Consider the following 25,178-nt stretch of genomic DNA (forward strand, 5'->3'; position numbering starts at 1 on the left):
TGGGCAAAAATAATCTCTCCTTCTCCCTCCCCTGTCAAGCTTTCTATTAACAGAGGCTTTTCTGTAAGTGGGTAGAAGAATCTCAGAACGGTGGACAGATACCCTGGTAACTTAACCATTTGGGGTTACAAAATAGAAAATATTAACATACAAAACAGGCTATAGATAACACTAAAATTTGCTCTTCTATTAAAAACTGTAATTGATTTTAAATAGCTATTATGAATTAATTATATTTTAATATTTTAAGTGACATTTGAGATATTACAAAATTATTTTAGTTACAAGCATGTAATTAAAGCTATTTATTATTACAAAATGTTTTTACAATGCTATTCTTGGCAACAGGAAAATGTTTACCCTCATTAAAATATGTCGAGTACCATTTTTTGGAAACCATGTCAAGCACAATGATAATTTTAGGGTTCAACTTGTCCTATAGAACTGCTAAATATTTTTCTAAACTCTAGTTTCTATTTAAAAACAAAGGTCTATCAGTTCTATTTTCACTTAAGAAAGCTGGATGCTGAAATGGGAAGCAAACTTTTGAAGTAGATGAAACTCGTTTTTAGTCATCAGAATTTAGAGTCTAGTCTTTTCATCTGTTCTTTAAAATATAGTAACTACTCCTCTGGAGCTCCATTTTGTTCTGCACCATTAAATTGTACAGTGGCAATAAAATATTCCCAAGCAACCTCTTTAAATCAGTGTTCCTACCATTTACCACAGTAATGGAAAAGGCAAACACTGTAAAGGAAAGAAGGTGTTTTGTGCCAGACTGTAGTTGGGGTGGTTGGTAGTCCTTCTAGTCCACATTTCTCATGCAGAATTACACCTAAATTTTGGAAACGAGGCCTTTTGCTGTTATAAGCCATCAGTAAGTACTTCTAGGTGGTTTCACGTGTGAGAGGCTGAAATGCTTCCATGTGCTACATATCACAATAGAGCAAACAACTTCTCAGGCACTGCAAATTTTTCAAAACTGAAAGGCCATATTTTAAATTCAGTGATAGTGTCTAGTTGCACACATATCATAATCTGAGCCTTTGAAATATGAGGAACATCTAATGGCTTCAGAACATCTTGCAGATCAAAAGAACATACCCATTTTAAAGTTTTCACTTAAAAAAAAAAAAAAAGCATGAAAGAGTTTGAAGCATTAGATAACCCTGCCCATTGTTAGAGACTAAAACTTCCCAAGCGAATAAAAGAATCAAGGATCTCTATGTTCACCTTTAATTCAGGGAATGTGGCAAAGGGAGCCCTAAGGGAAGAAACCCAAACTTCTCAGCATCCTCTTTAGACCTCAGAGTTTCTCTCCTTTCCTCAAAGAAAGAGAAACAGATGCTGATGTCCTTTATTGAAAATTTGAAAGTACCTACACCCACAACCCCTTCCAGCATGGGGTTTTACTAGAACTAATTGTAGTACAAATCAGTATAGGCATAGAATTATGCCTTTGTTTTCAAGCTTCAGGACAGTAAAGCTCTGCTGGAGGCATCTGGAGTTTCACTGAGATCTAGAGCAGTTTCAAATGGTTGCGTTTAAGATAAGAATCTTGATCTTGGGAAATGCTGGTGACCGTGCCTGGACAGCAAAGCACCTGTGCCTCATCCTTTTCTCCCTATCTTTTATCCACTGGCTGGGTAATGTGTTAAACTGGTTTTTTTGACTTTCCGGAACAATATCTAATTAGTAAATAACACAATTCAGTGACATTTAACAGTATGCAAATTCCAGACACTGCAATCATAAAAACCGTGAAGACAGTCTTTTCTGTGGGCCTGGAAACAAAGCAGTCCACTGTATTGGGACAAGGCCACGCGTTGCATTTCACCAAACGCTGCATGGAGAACCCGTCATACATGATATAGAAGACATACATGAAGACTGCTTCAAAGATGACCCGGAAGAAGATGCTGCTAGTGTAGGTCCACCACAGTGACCCTTCGATGCGGACCTTCTGGGTTTTGATCTCTTCAATGTCTTTAAATTCACTCTTTATCTCTCCCTTAATGAACTTCCTTTTCTTCTCATGTCTCCGGTAGGCAACGTGCATGGCCACCAAGAGAGCTGGTGTGGACACGAAGATCAGCTGAAGGGCCCAGAGTCGGATGTGAGAGATGGGGAAATAGTGATCATAGCACACATTTTTGCACCCAGGTTGGAGAGTGTTGCAGATAAAATCGGCTTGCTCATCTCCCCACACTTCCTTTGCGGCTACTACCAAGATCATAATGCGAAAAATGAAGAGGACTGTGAGCCAGATCTTCCCAATACTGGTGGAGTGTTTATTGACACCCCCCAGAATAGTCTGTAGTGTGCTCCAATCCATCTTCTCCTCCGGGTGGTCTGCACTGGAAAAGACAAAGTGAACACAATATAGGAGTGACTAGTCAGGACAGAATTTGGGAGACTTCTCTGGGTCCCAGGTAAGGCATCAGTCTTAAATCTCTTCTTGAGCAAACACCAACTCTTACACAACCTCACCAAAAAAGGTCAAAACAAAACCAGCCTAGTTTGCTGTAGGATTAGATGTGTAGTTCTGAAATCACCTGAAACATGTTTGTATGCGTTCTCTAATAAAGAGTAGCTTATTCACCTGAATAATTCACCAGATGTTTAGCACATAATAAAGATTTGGGAGTTGGGGGAGGAGCACCACAAGCAAAAGTATTCACTAACTTAAAGGTACTAATTAGTGCTGACCCAACTCTCTGCAGACTCTGCTTGAGTTACTCAGCACTCCATCAGCACTTAGCTGTTCCATCTGCCTGCTAGTCCCAAGTTTTGGATGGTACCATGGGGACTGATACTAGCTGAGGCCAGCCTTTCCTTAAAGGCCAGTGGGACATCTTCCTGCAGAGTTCTTCCCTCTCTCACTCCTTCCTTTCCTCCCTCACTCCCTCCTTTCCTCCCTCCCACTCTCCCTTCTTTCCTCTCTCTCTTTTTTCTTTTTAGATTTTATTTATTTATCTGAGAGAGAGAGCACAAATAGGCAGAGGGAGAGAAGGAAGCAGGCTCTCCAGGGAGCTCGATAGGGAGCTCAATCCCTGGACCCTGGGATCATGATCTGAGCCAAAGGCAGATGATTAACCAACTGAGCCACCCAGGAGCCTTTGTGCTACTTTTCTTAAAAATATTTCAGTTTACTTTCATGGACTTGGGGTGCAGTAGTGAAATGACTGATACCAACGGTAAAGTTTATATTTAAGGCACTCCCAAGTTAAAATTTCACAAAAGGCTTCACTTCCTTTTTCTACATAGAAAGGAACAGGTTAGAACCAGTCTACCTATGGAGCAAAGTTACTCTGCATGGATTTTGGCAAACTTTTTTATGGATTGGTGGTCCTCACTGCTGTGCTGGGACTGACTGCTTGGTCAGTACTGAGGGATATCTGTTTGGTAATTGTTGTAATCGTATATTTTTATTGTGGGTTTTGATTTTAATTCAGAAGTGTTTCTAAAGAGGCACATTAAGAAAAATGACAGAATATTTAACTCAGTGATTTCCCCCCCATCACTGGCCCTACAGGGTGAGTCACTGTATTGAAGTGCAGAACCAAAGCCAGCGGGGGTAATGTATTACTCATTGAAAAGGGATTTGGAGAAGCCTGTGGATCAATGTTTCATGAGACAGAGGCTTTCTCTTCAGCCCAGAATAGGAGGTGTCTTCGTTTATTCATAGTTACACCCCGTCTGTCTCAATCAACCCCTCTTGTAAACAGGATTCCACCTCTCTACAATTCTGGTGAGTGATCTGTTTTCCACACCTTCTAAGCTGATAGTAAATCCTCCTTCTTCTCTTATGTTAAATACTCTCCTCATTATGAGCAAGTTAGGTCCTGTTTCCTGATGGACTTCCTAAGCAGGCATGGAATGAATACCTTTCATCACTGTGCCTCATCTTGGTCTCAGTTGTGGGGCATCAAGGTCTGGCCGAAGCCATCCAAAGTGACCTTGCCCAGAGGAGGCAGGAGAGAGGTGGAGAAGAGTCACAGCCAGGAAAACTATGTACAACTGAAATGTGCTCGAGAAACATTAGCCCTATTCAGCTCCACAACAGACACATCAACTGGAAGAAACCCGGGTTTAGTCCCCAGTTCAGCCCTGACTCTTCAGACACATACTGTCTGGGAGATCCTTAGGTGAACAAAAATTCACCTTTTAGCCAAACAATTTTATGAAATTTAGACAGTCCAGTTCCTCTCTGGCACTTACCAACTGGAAAGCAGAACATTCACTGAACTAAACTGTCCATGGTTTAAGTTAATACATCTGGCTAAAAACCTACGGGTGAGGCTTATGGCTTTGCCTCTTCCAGAGTACCAAAGATCACACATTCTTCTGTAAACCAGTCCAATCATCATCAGCTGAGAAAAATTCAGTTAGAAGCACACCCTGTATTATTATTGTTTTTTAAAGTTCTTGGTTGAGTTGCAACTACCTGTTTTAAAGGTCCTTTTAGGAAGAGGAGCAAATTAAAACTTGTTCCCCAAATGAGGTAGAGGTTAGAGCTCAAGATGGAATTTTCTCAATATTCAGATCATCCAGGGAGCTGCTCTCTTGCGTTTCTTGACCTGGCAGATGGGTCATGGGCAGGCTCCTATCTGGCCCACACCACCCTGTAATTGTTTGGAGTTCTGCCAGCAGGGAGTTGAGGAGCTGGTTCTGTTCTTCAGGGAAGGCACTGGGTGAATCACCGGGTTGCAGAAAAGGCAAAAGGAATTCTTTACCCCTTAACTTTTCAATCCCTACTTTCTGGATGGTTGACCTCCCCACAGAGCGCCCCACCCCCTCACAGGTGTCTGTAATCGCGCCTGACTGAGCATGCTAGTTTTGAAAGAGACTCAAAGGGCTAATGGGGACATGGCTATCACCAAACATTTCAAGACAGAGTCACAAGTAAATGGTCACGGTCATACGGGTCCGGCTGTCAGAAAACTGAAAGACACACACCATTTAGGCTTATTTCCCCCCTTCACTGAGGGAACACTGAAAGGTCAAAGCAGCCATCCTAAAGAGTACGTTTCTCAGCTGCACACTACCTCATTTGTAAACAACTGTCCTAAAGCTTTCCTTCCAGCTGGAAAAGCCATCTGGAGATAAACATTCTTGATTGTTTAGGAGAAAGAGAAGCAACCGAACTCTTAACTCAGATTAGGCTGCGGTCCGGGTCTCTGGGCTCACAGGGGCAGGGAGTTCTAGGTAATCTCTGCCGGACCTCGACCTGAGTGATTTTCTTTGCAAAGGCAGTGTGAGAAGGTAAAGGTCAGTTTCCTCCTGTGAAGGCTTCCTGCTTAACAAATGAAATTGATTTTTCTTCATGAACTAAGCCTGCAGCCAATTAAAAACTTCTAGTGGCTGCAGTTAGAGCAACCCGGCGGCGGTGCGAGAATTTCCTCGGAGGAATAGTATCGACAATCAATTACGCTGAGGTCAAACTGTCTACGACTGGCTGGCCTCCCCTCCCCCCGCTCGCGCGCCGAACCCGATCACTGCCTCTGGGGTTCTGTTACCACGTCCCCTTCCCCGGCGCGCCGCTGCAAATCCGGCTTGAACAGCCCGATTCAAATTTCAGAGCTCGGCTGAAGGAACTTCCTTTCCCGATGTTCGCACTCGCGCCCTGCCCTCCGCCCCGGGTCCGCTGTCGCGACTGCCCGGGACAAGGACGATGCAGGGGCCTCAGTGCACGCCGGGTCCAGCTGAGGGGATCCGGGTTTCCCAGCCGCGTCCAGGTCCCCCAGATGGCCGTCCCGGGGTCCCTCCCGGCGCCGGGTCCGCTAGCCCAGGCCGTCCCGGGGTCCCTCCCGAAGCGGGGGCCCCAGCCTAGGCCGTCCGGGGCGCTGAGGGTTGGGCGCCGGCGTTGCGGCCTCACCTGTGCGGGAGGGAGCGCTCCGCGAAATCGCGGGTGGCTACTGTGCGCTCCCGCGGAGTCTGGGCTGGCGCTGGCGGGGGCTGCCTAGGCGCTTGCTGTGCGCTGTGGCGCCGCCGACTGGCTGAGAGTCCGGGAGAGCGGAGCGCGCCGGGCGCGTCAGGTCTTCCACACCTGCCAGTCCTGCGACGCCTTTTAACTGCACGCCACACTCCGCCTCTTCCCTGAAGCTATTTAGAAAGTTACGGAGGGGGCGGCTCCTCGCTGTCCGGCCGCCCCCAGTGCTGCGGGCGGGGCGGGCAGGGCCTCCCCGGTAGCCAGAACTTCCCTGGGACCCGGTTCCCTCGATCGCCCCCCCCCCCCCAAGGTACTGGAGATCCTGGGCTCCGCAGTGCCCCAAGCACACCGGAGCGCCTGGAATCCCTTGGGTCCCCAAGCGCCACGGGCCCCGTCGCCACCCTAGCCCTTCTGCGCGGGGTCAGAGCTGGGGGAAGCTGAGCCTAGTGACCTGAACAGGATGCAAAACCCCAGGCCTCGGCTCCCTGAGTTCTGGGGATGGGTGGGGTTAAAGGATAGTTGTTGCCGTTATTGTTATTTCTACTTGGACTAGTTTGTATGTATGTATGTGTGTGTGTGTGTGTGTGTGTGTATGTGTATATATATATATATATATATATATATATAATTTTTTTTTTTTTTTTTAATTAGAAAAACAGACGTTCCCAACGATTTGAAGATTTTACTTCAGGCCGTGGAGGCTCCAGTTCCTTGTGAGGCTCTCCGGTGCACCAGGGTGGCGCAGGGTCTGTTTCCTCCTTGGAATTTGAGTTCAGAGAGGGCGAGCAGGTGGGGCCATCGAGACTGGTCAAGTTCCTGCTTCTTTCTTTCCTGCAAAGGCAAACTCAGCCAACGCCACCTTAAATTCCTTTTCTGAATCGACCATTTTCAAACAAGGGCTGTGGTTGGAGGTGGTGGGGGAGACAAATTTTGCTCTTGCCAAGGCTGGCATGAGGCTTTTCCGAGGGCCCTGGATGTGGGTGTCCAGCCATCTGCACTGCGGCAAAGGGTGCGGCACCTGGGCTCTGTCCGCTTCTTTCTCCCTTCCACAGGTGGGATATCACAAGGCGGTTACTCAATTTGGGGTGGGAGAGACCCAGATTATTCAGAAAGAAAGAAAGTATGAATGAAGTCTACAGCCCCCCCCACCTCCCCGCCCCGTGCACACACACCATGAAAGGGGACCACGAATAGGCTTTTTGGATAAGATCCCGGGCTGTTCAGTTCTTTTGGAAGCTTGATCTCGGCTTATGAGGTCTCACTGTCCACCTTCCTTTGGGTATTTTGACAGGCGGGGATACTCACCACTATACTAACGAGGAACTTTGGGTATTTTGATATCTGGAGATGCAGTAGATGGAGAATTAAAGCTGCCATAGCAGGCCCGTCCACGATGGGAAAGGAGTGTCAAGCCTCAGTGGCTATTACCTGCTCAGGTAACTTGGTTCATGATTCCTGCAAAGAGCAGCCAGTGTGGAAGTGCAGGCATGCTTGCTCTCATGCTCATCTTTCCTTAGGTGAGTTTTGTGTGAAGCAAAGATGATGATTCATCCTGACAGAGAAGATCTAGCCTCAGAAATGGATTTCCCATGATTGCCACCATTAGCGTGAAAGCATTGACTTTTCCTTATAAAATTGGCGTGCCATTGCTATGGGCCAGTTTAGGCCATTCTTGTATGGGCTAACATGAATTTTTTCCCGCAGTTACCACCCCACCTTCCAGCGCTTAAGTCTTAGTCTATGAGGGAGTGTCTGTTCATGAAAAGACAAAGCCCCAAGAGCTGACAAAAGCCCTTACATGGTCCATCTGAGAGATGTGCTGAATCGGCTTTTTAGAAATTACAAGGCAAAGATGGGTGGAGTAGAGAAACCTCCTGGGTTTGAGCACACATCAGAGTTGAGATAGGAGGTATCTTGGGACTGTGGGGAGCTGGCGGGTAGGCCCTCCCTTCATTTTTTTTCCCCCAGGGCAGCAGGGGCAGTGCCGTCTAGAACTCTGGGCTGGAATGAAGGAAGGGTCTAGAACCACCGTAAGCTTGCTGGTAAAGACAGTTTGGAGATTGAAAGTTGACTCACTTTCTTACATTGAAAAATTTCACCTTAGGTTTTAGTGTCGGTCTCCTGATTACAGGTTGTTGTTCAACTTCCTTTTCCGTGTTTTCCCAGACTTAGTCTCCCTATTTGCATAATTAGTGTGTGGCTAATTGTATATCAGAGCTACTGCTATCTGGGGCTATATAGCTAGACTTCCTATAGCTCTTAAGTTGTAACCTGAATTTGTTCTGTTTTGTGTGATTTGTGTTGTTTTTCTTTATGTTGGTGTTTTCTTCCTTACCAGACTTGGGTTCCTCTAAGACACAAAATCTTAAATATATGTTTTTGTGTCCTCCAGAGTTCAGGAGGAAAAGAAGAAGACATAAGATGGAAAAAGAATCTCAATTTTGGGTATTTGAATTCATTTCCACATGAGCTTAGATATATATACAATTAGCAAATCAAAGCACAAATTAGTATTTTTGTAAATCCTATAATCGTTTTGTGAATAGCATAATCTATTGCTGACTTTTTTCTTTTTGGTAAAAAGCATCATTTTGTTAAAGGGTTGCCCTGTTTTCACATATCTTCATCTTTGAACATACCAGTCCTTAGAGAAAGCTCTGCCCTCTTCCCAGCACCACAGCACATGGCAGAGGATCAGGGTGAGTCTGCTGACTCTATGAGGGAGGCTTGATTGGCCTACCTTTGTCTTATTAATTTATAGGCACTGAACAATATAGGGAATATTTTTTTACTTGGCCTTATGGAAAAAACACTGGTGTCTCCTGAATTGATCTTGAATGATGCAATTCCCAGGAAAAATTGGTCTTGAATGAAACAATTCCCAGGAATAATTGAACTCAAATGAAGCAATTCCCAGGAAGAAGCAGGCACTTATCGAGTAGCTATTGGTAGTTAACTGATGAAGAGCTGTGATAGTCACACCTTGTCACTTTGGAGTGTCAAAGATACATATGATGAATATTTTTATGTACATGCTTAGGAGCAAGGAGGCAAATCCCAGGTGTTTATAACTGAGTTGAGCTTTTTTGGCAGGTATTTAAAGTGATGCAGTTGTCAGGTTATAAGGTCAAATGCTAGTATTTAAAGCTATTTGGTATTTTAATTTGACATCTGTTTTAAATAAACCAGAAAGAAAAAAGTTGCTCCTCTGTAAGAAATCAGTGTGAGAAAAATGTCATTTCTTTACTTATTTTAATGGATGATTACTTGCCAGCTGCCCCTTGGATTCCCTCTGGGAATGATGATCTGAATCTACATAGAAATGTCTCAGTAAAGTTTCTGACTCACAAATCATATGTAAGATAGAGCAGAAAATATTTCAGGACAAGAAGAGTCTTGTGAAAGAATGGAGCCCCTGTCCTAACCCTTGACAGTTTTAGAGCAAGTTAGAATCATTGGATGTTTCTTAACTGTTAGTTATTAGAAACATTAGCTACTGGTCTAAACTTACTTTCTTGACTTTACTGTTGAAATATTAATCATATTAATAATTGACAAAAAATCCAGAAAGTTCAGCCTTCCTCAAAATTGCAGTTGGAAACTGAAGATATAATGAACCCTTGGCATATCGGGGTAATAACAACTCACATATGATAATATAATTTAAAAGAAGGAGTGGTCCCAGTGTGAGCCTTTTGAATTTTTGTGAATAATTATTACAGGAGAATACTGTTTCATTATGATTTCTCTTTGCATCATTGACTCATGCCCTCATTATGTACTCTGAAAATAGGTAATGTCAAATCACTTAGGGAAAAAATCAGTTGTTTACATCCAAAGAGTTAAAAAAAGAGGAAAGATCTCAGACTTCAATAATTTAATTGTTTTTCTCTTCACTTTCAAATTAAAGGTATCTCATAAAAATTCCAGCTTTTGAGTTGTGACTAAAACTGTTATAAACCCTTCCATTTTCCTCATTCTGTTCTTATATTCACACATAAAATATTTGGGAGAAAATTCATGTTGTTGGATGTGTCTCAGTGGCAAGGCAGTGGTTTTACTGGATGAGCATATACTCTTATTTGCAAAAATATCAGTGTAGCTTTTTAATGATTATTTAAGCAGACAGTGGAGCAATCACAAAGACACTTCCAAAGTTATTCATATCAAAAGCACATGCTGGTCAGAAATGAATTGAAAGCTATAACTCCCTAAGCAAAGAGGTAGAGAAAATTTACATATAGTGAATATAAAATTTATACTCTATAAACTATGGTGACTTGTCAAAATGAAAATTCTGCATCATTCCAAAGAAATAGAAGAGATTTCTACATTTTAGTTTGCATTACAACAACATTGTGTTATATATAATTTTAAAGAGCTTTTGGAACATTTAGGGTACAGTAAACACTCATGAGTTTCTTTAGTAAAAAAAAAAAATACAGACGTAAGTTTGACAAGGGACTATAGAGAGATTCCCTGCTTATATTGTATTTGATAGGCCACAGCAACTTTCTGTGAAATGCTAGTGTAGAATGTTATGAATTTAAGTTTGTCACTCTCAAAGTCGCTCATTGCATCGTCAGTTTTGCTCCTGAGGTCCCATCATATGGATATTCTCTGACTTGGAAAGCCATCTTCTGGAATTGGAGATGAAGTCTTTGTGTCTTAGAATTCAAAGCTGGATTTGCATGTTAGCTATTAACCTAAACTTCTTACACTGTTTCAGAGCCATTTCTACTTTGGGCAAAGAAGAACATATTGGTATGGACAGTTCTCTGATTTAATCTCATGCTTAAAAAAAATTCTGTCAGGAAAAAGAAAAGGCATTTGCAATACCCAGAGGGCACAGTAGATGGCACTGGGAAGACTTGCCGGGAAGTTTTTTTAAAATGCAAATACTTGGAAGATAGTGGGAGAAAAATGGATAATCTTTTTTTCCAGTTTAGTGTTATTTGTCCTGGGAAAGAAATTTCTTTCCTCCCTCTCCCCCCAAAATTAAATGAAATAGAACAGAATAGAAAATATCAGAATGAATTGCTCTTAGTAAGGGTTAAGTAACATTCTATGCAATGTTTTACAAAATATTTTCCTGTGTTTTGATACTCACATTGTCATGTGTGTACTGGACTCAATGTAAAATGTACTTCTTGTTGTAGATCCCTGTCACTAGTTGGACATTTGCTGTTCTATTCCCTCTCCAGGCAACAAAGAAATCACTGTGGCCTAGGTGAAGTGGTATTGGTACCTAGAGGAGCGATATCTAAGCCCTAAGAGCAGCCTCCTAGCTCTGTGGTGCCTTATTTGAGCTCATAGCCCAGTGGTCTCAGAAACTCCAAGCTGAGAATTACTGGTGGTTGGGTTGCTTGAGAACTTTAGTTCAAGCTGGTAAATGACCTCCTTCCATTAGACTTGTTTTTCTAGTGCTCTCCTCCCTATCTGAGTATGCTGTGTTAAGGACTCTTTCTAATCTGAGTGTGTATATATGTGTGTGTGTGTGTGTGTGTGTTTTTCCAATTTATTTATTTTCAGAAAAACAGTATTCATTATTTTTTCACCACACCCAGTGCTCCATGCAAGCCGTGCCCTCTATAATACCCACCACCTGGTACCCCAACCTCCCACCCCCCCCACTTCAAACCCCTCAGATTGTTTTTCAGAGTCCATAGTCTCTCATGGTTCACCACCCCTTCCAATTTACCCAAAAGCACATACCCTCCCCAATGTCCATAACCCTACCCCCCTTCTCCCAACCCCCCTCTCCCCAGCAACCCACAGTTTGTTTTGTGAGATTAAGAGTCACTTATGGTTTGTCTCCTCCCTATCCCATCTTGTTTCATGGATTCTTCTCCTACCCACTTAAGCCCCCATGTTGCATCACTACTTCCTCATATCAGGGAGATCATATGATGTTTGTCTTTCTCCGCTTGACTTATTTCGCTAAGCATGATACGCTCTAGTTCCATCCATGTTGTCGCAAATGGCAAGATTTCATTTCTTTTGATGGCTGCATAGTATTCCATTGTGTATATATACCGTGTGTGTGTGTTTTAATGTCCAGTATGCTCAAAAGTCATGGATCAGTCAAAAAAAAAGATTTATTTATTTTAGAGAGAAAGAGAGAGAAGGGAACCAGTTTCCCTGTTTAGTGGGGAGCCTCATCTCACGACCCTAAGATCATGACCTGAGCTGAAACCAAGAGTCCGATGCTTAACCGACTGAGCCACCCAGGTGCCCCATGGGATTAGTCTTTTTAATGGATTATGTATTTAAAGAACCAGATGGAGAAAAAGTACTACTGAACTATTGTGCTCTGGGAAAGAGGAGGCAATAAACATTATGTCTTTTATGATTTCTTTACTGTCTTTGAAATAAATCAGTGATGGTGAAGAATTTAGAGTACTAGGCTCCTCTATTTAGCGATATGTAGGCTCCTGTGTATACTCTGTATCATTAGCAGAGATGGTATTCGTCGATTTGGAGGTTCTTGATATCATCATCTCAATCACCATGTGATGGGAAACATTCATTTTTTTCTTCTAGGCTATATGATATTGCATACTAGGTTATTAGGTGGATAGGCCTTGGAAAGACAGTTGCTGCTTATAATCCGCCAAAGGAAAAAAATAGGCCGTTGCAAATGTAACATATTTGAATGACTAATTTAGAGTGTGTAATTGACATACAAAAACACATAAACATAAATGAAAGACTCTCTGGGAATAAGCCAATACAAAGGTCATTGTGTTAATCATTTATCCACAACTTGATATCCTGAAGTAAGCAAAATGTTTTATGTTTATTTTATTGCACAACTCTTTGAGGAGAGTATTTTAAATCTCATTCTACAGATGTGAAAACTGAGTCTTAAGAATCAAGACATTCAAAATACAATGAGGTAAACATTTTTACTCATTTCTTTTGTGTCTTTTCAGAATTTATATATATGAAGATGAAATGAATGTATATGTGACTTAAATCTATATGAATATAGATGGCTTTTCTTCCCTCTTTTATATAAAAGGTAGAGCATTGTATACCCTATTTTACACTTTGATTTTTTCACTTAATATACCATGGGAATATTATTATACAAATAAAGAGTTTCCTCATGCTTTCACATAGCTTCATACTGTTCCTTATATGATTACATAATAATTTAATAAAAAATCATTTAATAATAGCCATCTGAATTGTTTCCAATCTTTTGCTATTACAAACAGCATTATGGCTTCTGCTTCTAATTAAAATATAGCATACATAATACCATTAATCCTATGGTAGAAATAACAAAAAACCTGCTAAAATGAAAGTCTTTGGCAATTGTGGAAGAACAGCTGGGCAGATCAAACGTTATTGAACTGAGTTATAGGAAGTGATGGTGAGCAGAGAGCTGCAGCTGCTTTCATATCTGGAGGAAAGCTCTTGGTTTATGGTGAAGCAGGTCTCTCATAGAAGAAAATACTTTATAGACTTAAGGTAAAACAATCAAGACACTAATAACAGTATGGGTTTTCAGATAGACCGGAATTTAGAAGTGCCTCAAATGCAAACATAAATGACTTGGCTTAACAATCAACTTCCCCCATCCCCACCCCCTACACCAGTGTTACAGTAAAATGTCAGTGTAGGCAAGGCTGAAAAACAGAGAGTTACACAATTTCAGTGTTTGAATTTCAAAATGAGCCAAGGCTATATCACACCTGTGTCTCAACCTCCTCCTAGTTCAAACAATGACAAAATAGAAGAGACTAGCACTCCTCAGCGGATGTGTAGGAAACTGAGGTTGGACTGAATGGCAAAGTGAAATGTCCTTGTTTCCATCGGATATCAGAGGTACACTCAATGTAATTAACACTACAGCTCAGTCCCAGATCATTTTGATTCTTGATGTGATCTGAATGATCAAATCCTCATTCTGGTCATCTGTCAGAGAAAAAGACTTGCACTCAACTGGAAATACGAAAACAAAACACTCTGGAAATTCTTTTATATGAAAAATCAACATTGAAATATTACAAGGCATGTGAAGAAACAGGATAATGAGATCTATAATCAGGAGAAAAAAAAAAACAACAGTCAATAGAAGCAGACTCACAAGTAGGTTGAATGTTAAAGCATTGGGAAAAATATATAAAAAGCAGACCCAAATTGTAGGGAAGCTAGAGTGACTATACCATGCAGCGTACCCCTCAAAACAAGGAGATTACCAGAATTAAAGAGGCAAATTAAATGGCGAAGGGATCATTTCATCAAGAAGACATCAATCCCGGGGCACCTGGGTGTCTTAATTGTTAAGCATCTATCTTCTGCTCAGGTCATGATCCCAGGGTCTCCGGATTAAGCCCCGCATTTGGCTCCCTGTTCTGCAATAAGCCTGCTTCTCCTTCTCCCACTCCCCCTGCTTGTGCTCCCTCTCTCATTTGTGTCTCTTTCTGTCAAATAAATAATAATAACAAACAAAAAAGATATCGATCCTAAATGTATGCACTAAATAACAGAGCTCTAAAATACATAAGGCAAAACTGAAAGCACCATAGAGAGAAATGATCAAATCCATATTAATAGAATGACTGAGCAATTGATAGGACATTATACAAAAACCAACAAGGATATGGAAGATCAAAACAATACAATCAACCAACTTACTGCATTTACCTTTATAGAACACTAAGTCCAGCAATTGCACAATATACATTTTTTTAAAGTGCACATGAATGTTTGCTGAGAAAAAAAATACTGAACTATGAAACATGTCTCAATAAATTTTGAAGAATAGAAATCACACAGAGTATATTTTCTGATCTTCGCAGAATTAGTTACCTATCTACCATCTCTATATCTCTATATCTATCTACCTACTTAGCTACCTACCTACCTACCTATACATATTTGACTTACTATACCAAATATTTGGAAACTAAACAATACATAAATGGATAAAAGGAGGAATAATAAGAGACCTTTCAAATAAAATGAATGAAAATGAAAAACATCAACATTTGTAGGATGCACCTGGAGCAGTGCTAAGAGATAAATTTTTACTTTAAGAGTGTATATTAGAAAAAGAAGAAAAGTTTAAAATTGATTATTTACATTTCTACCTTAAGAAGCTTGAAAAAAAGAAAAAAATGAAACAATGTTAGAAGAGGAAGGAAAAAATAAGAAATCAATGATTAGAAAACAAATAATACAGGGACACCTCAGTAGCTCAGTCAGTTGGGCATCCACCTTCAGCTCAGGTTGTGGTCTCAGGGTCCTGGGATTGAGGGTAGAGTCGAACTCTTGGCTCAGTGGAGAGTCTGTCTCTTTCTTTCCCTCTGTGCTCTCTCTCACTCTCAAGCAAATAAATAAGATCATTTAAAAAAAGAAAACAAATAGAGAAAATCAAACAAAGTTAAAGTTTAGTTTTTTGAAACTATTAACAAAATAGATAAACTCCTTATCTTTATTAGTTTGGGCTGCCATAACGAAATAGCATAGACTGAGTAGCTTAAAAAACAAATCTCTTTTTCTCACAGTTTTGAAACTATGGAGGCTGAAAGTCCAAGATCAGGGTGCCAGCATAGTTGGGTTTTAGATTCATAAAAGTTACATTAAACATGCTATGTGAATTGCCTGATGGAGGATTTTTCTCAGCGATCAATTCCCAAGACATTTATTTTTAGAAAATGTGTTGTATCCGCTCTAATTCTTTGTCCTTTATGTTTTTCTTGTGAATTACTGGTCCAAAATACAAATTAAGGTGTCACAGAAGGGTGGGTGTATGAAGTCAGGGGAAAGAAGTACATGGTGGAGTAGCAGGAATTTTCTTGAAACCTAGGTTAGAACTCAGTACCGATCCCTTCCTCTAGATGTTTTCTAAAACCTTGTAACAAGTAGAAAAATTGGTAGTTTTGAGTTTTAGTTCATGTATCATAGAAATATTAGGAAATAACAAAATAGAAAAAAGGAAAGAAGAAGAGATAGGATGTATTTGATAGATATCTCTTCAGTATTTAGGGAAGACTTTTTAAGAAATTATGTATTTTGAGTTAAAGAGATTTGATAACTGAGGCAAAAGCTTTTTCCAGGTGATTTGGACTTCTGGCAACATGTCAGTAGGACCTATTCTAGAATATTCCTCTTCCCCCTTCAGACGTAATAATTCTCAGCAAAATGTTATTTAAAAATTGTGATAAATAACTAAGTGAAAGAAATGAAGACATAGAGGTTCCCAGGTGCCAGAAATGAAGAGAGGGTTCAAGATCAGCACTGTGAGTAGTAAGTGAACCTGTGGTGGAAGATAAGAAGATAAATCTGAATGCAGAATTTAGAACCTCAGACTGATGTTAATTCATCTGGAGAGCATTTATTTTTGCTTCTGAAAAGCAGTTATGGTAGGTACAACCATCAATCCAATCAAAGACTGAATTGATTCAAACTTGGCTTTAGTCACAGTGAGTTGTCTGATTTCAGGTTGCTATTACTCCTAGTAAGCCCTTTGGAGGTTCAGACTGAAAGGGTGGAATATTTACTAGAAACTGTCCTCTGGTGGGCCCCCAAATTCAAATTTCATTCTCTCACCCCATGCAATTGCCAGAAATTCTGTTCAGTCTTTGAACTTTGATTTTGCACTCTCTCTCTCTCTCTTTTTTTGCAAATTGGCAAATGCCTTGTGGATAAAATGGTTCATTTCTCAGCTCATCTTTTCTGGCCAGGATCGTGGCCCTTTAAGTCTTTGCTACTCTGGTAGCTCTCTGAGGTTTTTACACATGTTTTCTCACATGATTCAACTTCTCTATGTGTTCTCAGCAGTAAGGTTTGTCTTGGATAAACTAACCCACCATTACTAGAGCCAGAAATAACTTGCTTATTTGAAACTATATAATAGATAATGTTAAAAAATCTGGATCACACTTAAAAAATTTTTTTTTATAAATATCATTTGATAAAATTTTAGAAATTTTTATTACTTCAAATGATCTGTTATGCTAAACTTATTTGTGATAGTCACTAAAGAGTATAGGTTTTCTTTTTTAAAAATTATTTTTATTAACACATAATGTATAATTTGCCCAGGGGTACAGGTCTATGAATTACCGGGCTTACGCATTTCATAGCACTTACCATAGCATATACATTCCCCAATGTCCACAATCCAACCACTCCACAAATCCTACCCGCCACAAATCATAAGGTTTAAAAGAAATAATTGCTATTTTGATAAAATATAAGATTGTATATTCTATTTTTAGTGATAAAAGTCTTTTGAGCATTATTTTTATCCAGTGGTTATGTTACTAACAATAAAAAGTCATTGCTGTTGTCAAACTATGCAGGTCACTTTCAGTCTTGTATTGTGCACCTTCCTCCCACAAGGTCTTTGCCCTGGGATGTATAGTGTGTGAGATAGCGTCTTGGAAAATGCCTTCAGGAAGAACTGAGGTTTGGTGTCCCGTCTGTTTTAGTTTCTCCATCACTCCCAGCAGTGTGATGGAGGAATGGGTCAAAGACACCCAGGTTTGAGTCTTTGCCTTTTCCTGTATCAATTTCATGACTTGAGGTGAAATGCCTCAGCCCTCTGAGACTATTTCCTCTCTGTAAGATGGAAATTTACATCCCATCTTGTACAATGCCCAGTGTAGTGCCTGGCTTGCAGTAGACACTTGAGAAATTAGGATCTCCAATTTAAAGAGATTCATTTGCATCAAGGAGGAAGCAAGAGTTGAAGAAGAAACAACTGGAGCCAGAAGTCTACCTACTTCTATCATTAGAGGAACTATATGTTCTGAGCAACTACGTTCATTGAAATAATTGCACTCTGCCTCAGGTTTGTCTGGTATTTATATCCAAGGCATCTGCAAAGCCAAGATGTACAGCCACTCTGACACAGAGGAAACTGGGACACTGTGCTCTCACCTTGTGATGGGCTTGGCTTCTGACATTTTGTCTATATCAGAGAAGATAAGGGAGAACAGTTTGAAAGAAAGGAGAAAGAAGATAGCCACAGGAAAACAAAGCAAAGGAGCTGGCAGAAAAAGAAGTGAGGCCTGTGGCACCAAAAGAAGCAGAAAGTTAAGTAGGATAAAGACAGAAAGTAGATCCTGAAAAGAATTTATCAGAAGTCTTTAATGTGGTTTTATTTGTGAGGAGAATGATGGGTGACCACAGGGTATTTGAGAGAGCTTCTTAGTAGCCTGGAGAATAGACTGACTGACCAAGGGGGACATTGTCCACTGAAAAGCTGAGGCTCAGGGCTGGACAGAGCAAGACAACTGCTGACACAGGTGTGAATGCCTGAGCTTCTTCCCCTTCCCTGTGTGGAACAAGTTGCTGAACAGACAAACTCATGTTTTGAGTCCATAGGGGCCGAAAAGGAGCAAAACAATCTATAGTATTTATAAAACAGTTTTAATCATCCTGTGACTGAACACAGCACACTTTTTATAGATGCATTTCCGAAGTGGAAATATTTCAGGGAGAGCTATTTTCAAAAAGCCCGCTTGATATGCTGTGTGTCCATGTTTCTGAAGACCACTCGTATGAGGATAACCAAAGAAAATTTAGAATATTGATCCCCCTACTTCCCTAGGCTGACTAAATTAGACTCTGTAGACAAATATTCTAAATGACGTCAGGCAATTCTTGGGCCCACCAGCATTTGAAAGGTTTGTCTGCTCCATGGAACCTGGACTGAGGCTGCCTGTATAATAAGCAACTCAGAGATTTGTTAAAAATACAGATTCCTGGGCTGTGTGTTTGAGGACCCATGGTTTGTAGCCTATATTAATTTGGCCCTTATGATTTTGTAATTGGACTTTGCACTATTTTGACAGATGTGCTTCAGGGGAAACTTAAGATCTTGACCCTATATATGATAGCTCCAACTGATGAGGATATATCCATCTTCTGTTTGTGTTAGAATAGTCATGTTTGGGGAAGAGGCACAATTTAAAATTTCAAATCCCGAACATCTTGTAAGTAAATTGGAGATTGTGACACATTTTGAATGACGAACATCTCTTTGGTATTAGTACCGAACCTAAATGTTTGCTCCTGGTGAATGTTGGGCATCCCCCTTCTCTGAGCAGAATCTAGAAGACCACTCATGGGTCTCTTTTAGGGCTAATGTTTAACTTGAAATGATTAATTCTTCTCTGAACTTATGTCTTTTATTTTCTGAACATTGAAGATTTAGATACTGATTACCAGTAAAAAGGGACTGTCTCAGTTTTGTATACACTGTCTTGTATTATGTTCTGAATAGGAAACTAATCTCTTGTTAATAAGAGATAAATAAGAGAAACATGATATACAAAGAGTAGCTGAGTACTAATTATAATATAAAATACTGGGGTGCCTGGGTGGCTCAGTCAGTTAAGTGTCTGCTTTCAGCTCAGGTCATGATCCTGGGGTCCTGGGGTCCAGTTCTGCATTGGGATCCCCACTCAGTGGGATGTCTGCTTCTTTCTCTTCCTTAGCCCCTCCCCCTACTTGTGCTCTCACTCTCTCTCACTCTTAAATGAATAAATAAAAAGACCTTATAATCTAAAATACCACATTAACTATGAATACATAAATTGAAAAGTTATGTTAGTAGAAAAGCTAAAAATAAAGCATTTTATTGTCTGTCTAATGAATCATACCCAGAAATAATTTAGGTTAACAAGTATCTTTACATTTCTAAGGTTGGTTAATGTTGTTGGCTCTGGTTTCACAATTAATTTAATTTCTCATTTTGGTGAATTTTTCTCACTGTGCTCTGACATCTGAATGATTTCAAGGCATTCTGTTATTTTGCCAACTTTTTTCCCTCCTAAAATGACCTGAAAAGGCCTTGGCCAGCCTTGCTCTGTTCTTCAATCAGCATTCACCTAAGTACTCTTAGTGGGTGGGAGAAACCATAGCAACGGCAGTTCTGGCAGTTGGAGAAGTTGTTTTTAGGGCTTTGGAAAGCTACTGTTGGGTCTCCCTCAGGATGGCAAGCTAATGAGCTTTCTTTCCTTCCCAATTGCTATGCTACAAAGCCCAGAGAAGAGGTATTAGTAATCAAGACCCCAATTGATTCAATACATTTGGTGGCTCTCGCTGCTTGAAGGGACAAGTTTTGGGGATAAAGTGAATATGTTCTGCTCCTTCCAGAAGTCCCAAGAGGGGAAGCAATGAGAACACAGGAGTACAAACACCCCAGGCTGACCCTGGGGAGGAGAGTAAGGAGGGACTGGTTCTGCATGGGGGAAGGCAGGGGGAATCTTGGGAATGAAGACTTTGAACTAGTTTATAAGGAAAGGCTGGAGGAACGGACAGGCAGAAGGACATTCTAGGCAGGAGAAAGTTGATGTGATGCCCAGAGGTGAGGATAAATAAGCAGTCCTCAGGAAACAGTGGGCACTTGGGCAGCCTGAGGATGGGGAGCACTAAGACATCAGTAAGAGAAAGTTGGAAGTACACACTTATGTGAGAGAATTTGGGATTTTACTTTGTGTTCAGTGGTAACCTTTCCCCACTTTCAGGTTCAGTTGTCACTGTTTTCTACCTGGCAGTTCAGGAGCTAACCACACTAATTTGCTACTCCCTGCATATGCTATGCTGTTTCCTACCTGCCTGTCAGAAATATTCATTCCTTCCCTTTCTCCTGCCTAACTTCTAATTATCCTTTAAGATTCACCTTCTTCAGGACATTGCCCAGATGTATTGGCAGTCCCCCACCCAACAAATTCCAATGACTCCTGGTTTATTACTATCACTATTGTTGCACTGTCACATTATTTAGAATTTTCTGTTTGTAGTCCAACTCCGCCACTAAACTATAGAGAGTCAAGATATCTTAGTCATCAGTCTGTCCCCTGACACTCAACAAATGACCTGAGTCCTAGGAACCTCTTAGTACAAATGATAGTTTGAAACTATTAGAATAGTCCCTTTTACAACCTGTAAAAAATTGAAGGAGCTAAGCTATGTCCATGAATGGCTGATAGCACCATAAAGAGATAACCAGACATTATGTGTCTTCATGGTGGGAATATACAACATCAACTATCAAACACTCTTGCAAAAGAAAAAAGTCTGCTAAAGCCTTTAGATTTAATTATCAGTTTATAGAAAATACAAAAGATAGAAGAACATACTAAATACTTCAATCAGCAAAGTTCTTTATCATACCAACAAGATCTAAACTGACTAAAAAAAACAATAGATGCAGAAGACAAGATGACAGAAATGCTAGCATATCTGATAAAAATTTTTAAAGCAGTCATGATAAAAATACTCCAACAGGCAATAACAAACATGTTTGAAACAAGTGGAAAAAAAATAGAATGCCTCAGCAAGAAATAGAAGACCTCATTAAAAAAAAAAAGACATAAAGAAGAACCAAATGGAAATTTTAGAACTAAAAAACATAATAACCAAAATAAAAAGCTCAGTGGGTGACCTCAACAGCAGAGAGATCAAAAAGAGAAAAGAATCAGTGAACCAAAATAATAAAAATCACTTGATCAGAATAAGACCGATAATACAGAATGAAAAAAAAAAAAAAAAGAATGGAGTCTCAGAGATCTGTATCACTCTAAGAAAAGTCCTAACATTTGTGTCATTGGAGTACCAGAGAAGAGGAGAATGAGGGCAGGACTTAAAACACTGCTCAAAGAAATGATGACAGAAAACTTTCCAAATTTAGCAAGATATACCCACAGATTCGAGATGTTAGTCCTAAACAGGATAAATCCAAAGAAGTCATGGCAGAACACATCATAATTAAACTTCTGAAAACTAAAGACAAAGAAAAAGTCTTGAAAGCAGCTGGCGAAAAATGATACCTATTACTATAAGGAAAAACAATCCAAATTAAAGATTTTTAAAATGATTTTATTTATTTATTTGTCAGAGAGAGTGCACAAGCACAAGCTGGGGGAGCAGAAGGTAAAGAAAGAAGCAGTCTCCCTGCTTAGCAACGAGCCCAGTGCAGGACTCAGTCCCAGGATCCTGGGATCATGACTTGAACTGAAGGCAGCCACTTAACTGACTGAGCCACCCAGGCATCCTTACAGAGGATTTATCATCAGAAATCATGGATGCCAGAAGACACTGACATAATATTTTTTTTTCTGACACAATACTTTAAAAGTCAACCAAAAATTCTAATACAAGTAAAAAAATTCTTTATGAATAAAGAGGAAATCCAGGCATTCACAAATGAAAGAACACTCATAAAATTTGTCACCAACAGACGTATCTTAAGAGAATGGCTAAAGGAAGTTCTTTATATAGAAAAGAAATAAAAGAAGGAACTTGAGAACATCAGGAAGGAAGAAAGAATAGAATAAGCAAAAATATGGGTAAATACAATAGGATTTCCTTCTCTTGAGTTTGTCTTCTTTTTTTTATTAAGATTTATTTATTTAAGAGAGAGAAAGAGTGCCATGTGAGTTAGGGAGAGGGGCAGAGGGAGAGAATCCTCTAGTAGACCCCCACTGAGCATGGACCTCTGTATGGCACTTGATCCCATGACCCATGACATCAAGACCTGAGCCAAAACCTAGAGTCAGACACACCGACTGAGCCGCCCACACACACCCCTCTTGGGTTTTTTTATTTTTATTTTTAAAAAGATTATATATATTTATTTGACAGAGAGAGACACAGCAAGAGAGGGAATACAGCAGAGGAGTGAGAGAGGGAGAAGCAGGCCTCCCGCCAAGCAGGAAGCCCAGTTTGTGGGTGATCCCAGGACCCCAGGATCACGACCCAAGCCGAAGATAGACGACTAACGACTGAGCCATCCAGGCATCCCGGGTTTTTTAAAATTTAACAGTTGAAAGAAAAACTATAACACTGTCTGATGTGATTCTGGATGTATGTATGCAGAGGAAATATTTAAGACAATTATAGATGGAGAAGGATAAAGAAATGGGAAGGGAGTAACTTTTCTATATTTCACTTAAACTGGTAAAATGATGATGCAAGCAGACTGTGATGTTATCTATATGTAAGATAATACTTATAGCAGCTACTAAAAAAGCTATACGAAGATGCATGCAAAACCACTAGGTAAATAAATATGGAATTCTTAAAAAAAATATTTTACTTATTTATTTGACACAGAGACACACAGTGAGAGAGGGAACACAAGTAGGGGGAGTCGGAGAGGGAAAAGCAGGCTTCCTGCCGAGCAGGGAGCCTGATGCGGGGCTTGATCCCAGGACCCTGGGATCATGATCTGAGCCTAAGGCAGATGCTTAACAACTGGGCCACACAGGTGCCCCTAAATATGGAATTCTAAGAAACATTTTAGCAAACCACAAGAAGTCAGGAAAAAGAAAACCAAAATAGAAAATAGACATTAGAAAAAGAAAACAAAAATTAAGTGGCTTAAGTGGTGGACTTAAGCTTTAAACTACCAGCAATTAAATTAGATGTAAATGGTTTAACTATACCAATTAAGATACAGATTGACAGAAAGAATTATAAAACATGACCAGATCCTGTCTACAAGAAATTCACTTCAAATATAATGACATAGGTAAGCTGAAAATAAAAGGATGGAAAAAGACATATGCAAACAATCAAAGAGAGCAGTAATGGCTGTATTAATATCAGATACAGTAGGCTTTGGAGCAAAAAAAAAAATGTCATCAGACACAAAGGAGCAGCATATAATGATAAAAATGTCAACTGACGGGGCGCCTGGGTGGCTCAGTTGGTTAAGTGACTGCCTTCGGCTCAGGTCATGATCCTGGAGTCCTGGGATCGAGTCCCACATCAGACTCCCTGCTGATCTCTCTCCTCTCATGCTTGCGCTCTCTTTCTCTCAAATAAATAAATAAAATCATTTAAAAAATTTAAAAAAAATGTCAACTGACTAGGAAGACATAACAATCCTAAATATGTATGCACTAAGCACAGAACTGAATAATATACAAAGCTAAAACTGAGAGAGCTGAAAGGAGAAATAGACATATCCACAATTAAATTTGGAAACTACAATACCTCTCAACAATTGATACAACAACTATACAGAAAACTAGCAAGGACATAGAAAAACTCAACACCGCCATCAGCCAATAGGTTCTAATTGACATTTCACTGGAGAAGAGAATATACATTTTTTTCAAGTGCTCTTGGAACATACGCCAAAAGAGACTGTGATATTTTTAAGTGTATGCAGGATTTGTTTTTATCAGGTAAGCTAAGACATACAGACTTGGAAATGACTGGCATGAAGGAAGAAGTGTTAACTCACAGCTCTCTAGAAACAGGAGGTGCAGCATGCCATGCAGGGCCACATGGGGAAACAGCAATGTCAGTCAGGAGACAGTGGGGGTGCAAAGAAAATATGGGCAAAACTCTTCATTATTGTTTCAGTGGGAAAGGCAAGGCAGGGTAAACAGTCTTAGGATTGGCTAGTTTGAAAAAATTTCAGCCAGTTGTCTGGTGTCTGGCCCTGGGGTGATTAGGGCAGGTGGATAGTGGCCCAGCCCTTTGAAAACCTGCTAAAAAATGTAGTTGAGGTTATTGGTTTTAGATTGGTTTGTTTGATTATGAAAGATGGGGAGTTGTTTGCTATCTTTAGGAATTAGCTGGCCATGGGAGGGGCAGTCTTCCCAGAGTTAGTAAGGCCACAGATGTCAAAACATCAGAATAAAAAGACATTCTTAATAAATGGATCATAAAACAAACCTCAATACATTTAAAATGGTTGAAATAATAAAGAGAATGTTCTCTGATCATATTGGAATCAAAGTAGAAATCAATGACGGAAAGATAACAGGAAAATCTCTAAACACTTGGAAACTAAAACATACTTCTAAATAAATAAGTTAATACATTTTATTGAATGAAAAAAAAACACAGCATATCTTAAATTCCACATATGAGTGAAGTCATATGTGGAATTTTCTCTGACTGACTTATTATTTTTAAATTTATTTATTTGACAGACAGAAATCCGAAGTAGGCAGAGAGGCAGGCAAAGAGAGAGGGGGAAGCAGGTTCCCTGCCGAGCAGAGAGCCCAATGCGGGGCCCGATCCCAGGACCCTGAGATCATGACCTGAGCGGAAGGCAAAGGCCCAACCCACTGAGCCACCCAGGCGCCCCCTCTGACTGACTTATTAACCTCTAGATCCATCCATGTTGTTGCAAATGGCAAGATTTTATTATTTTTTATGATCTAGTAATATTCTATTGTATATATATACCACATCTTCCTTACCCATTCATCTATTGATGGACACTTGGGTTGCTTCCACATCTTGAGTATTGTAA

The 25,178-nt window shown here is 40.2% G+C and overlaps 1 protein-coding gene across 1 annotated transcript; it reads right to left on the bottom strand.

The window, feature by feature from the left end:
• Nucleotides 1-217: 217 nt before the first annotated feature.
• GJB2 (gap junction protein beta 2) lies at nt 218-6,061 on the bottom strand. Its single transcript, XM_044249387.1, has 2 exons — nt 5,879-6,061; nt 218-2,357 (listed from the first exon to the last, which is right to left on the bottom strand). The coding sequence occupies exon 2, from the start codon at nt 2,333-2,335 to the stop codon at nt 1,655-1,657; it is 681 nt and encodes a 226-aa protein (XP_044105322.1). The 5' UTR covers nt 2,336-2,357; nt 5,879-6,061; the 3' UTR covers nt 218-1,654.
• Nucleotides 6,062-25,178: the final 19,117 nt, after the last annotated feature.

The sequence above is a fragment of the Neovison vison genome, chromosome 5 (genome assembly GCF_020171115.1).
Source record: "Neovison vison isolate M4711 chromosome 5, ASM_NN_V1, whole genome shotgun sequence".
Classification (NCBI taxonomy): domain Eukaryota; kingdom Metazoa; phylum Chordata; class Mammalia; order Carnivora; family Mustelidae; genus Neogale; species Neogale vison.

What these genes read in the sequence shown, in the direction of transcription:
- GJB2 (XM_044249387.1), bottom strand. Translation starts at nt 2,335, where the DNA reads ATGGATTGGAGCACACTACAGACTATTCTGGGGGGTGTCAATAAACAC.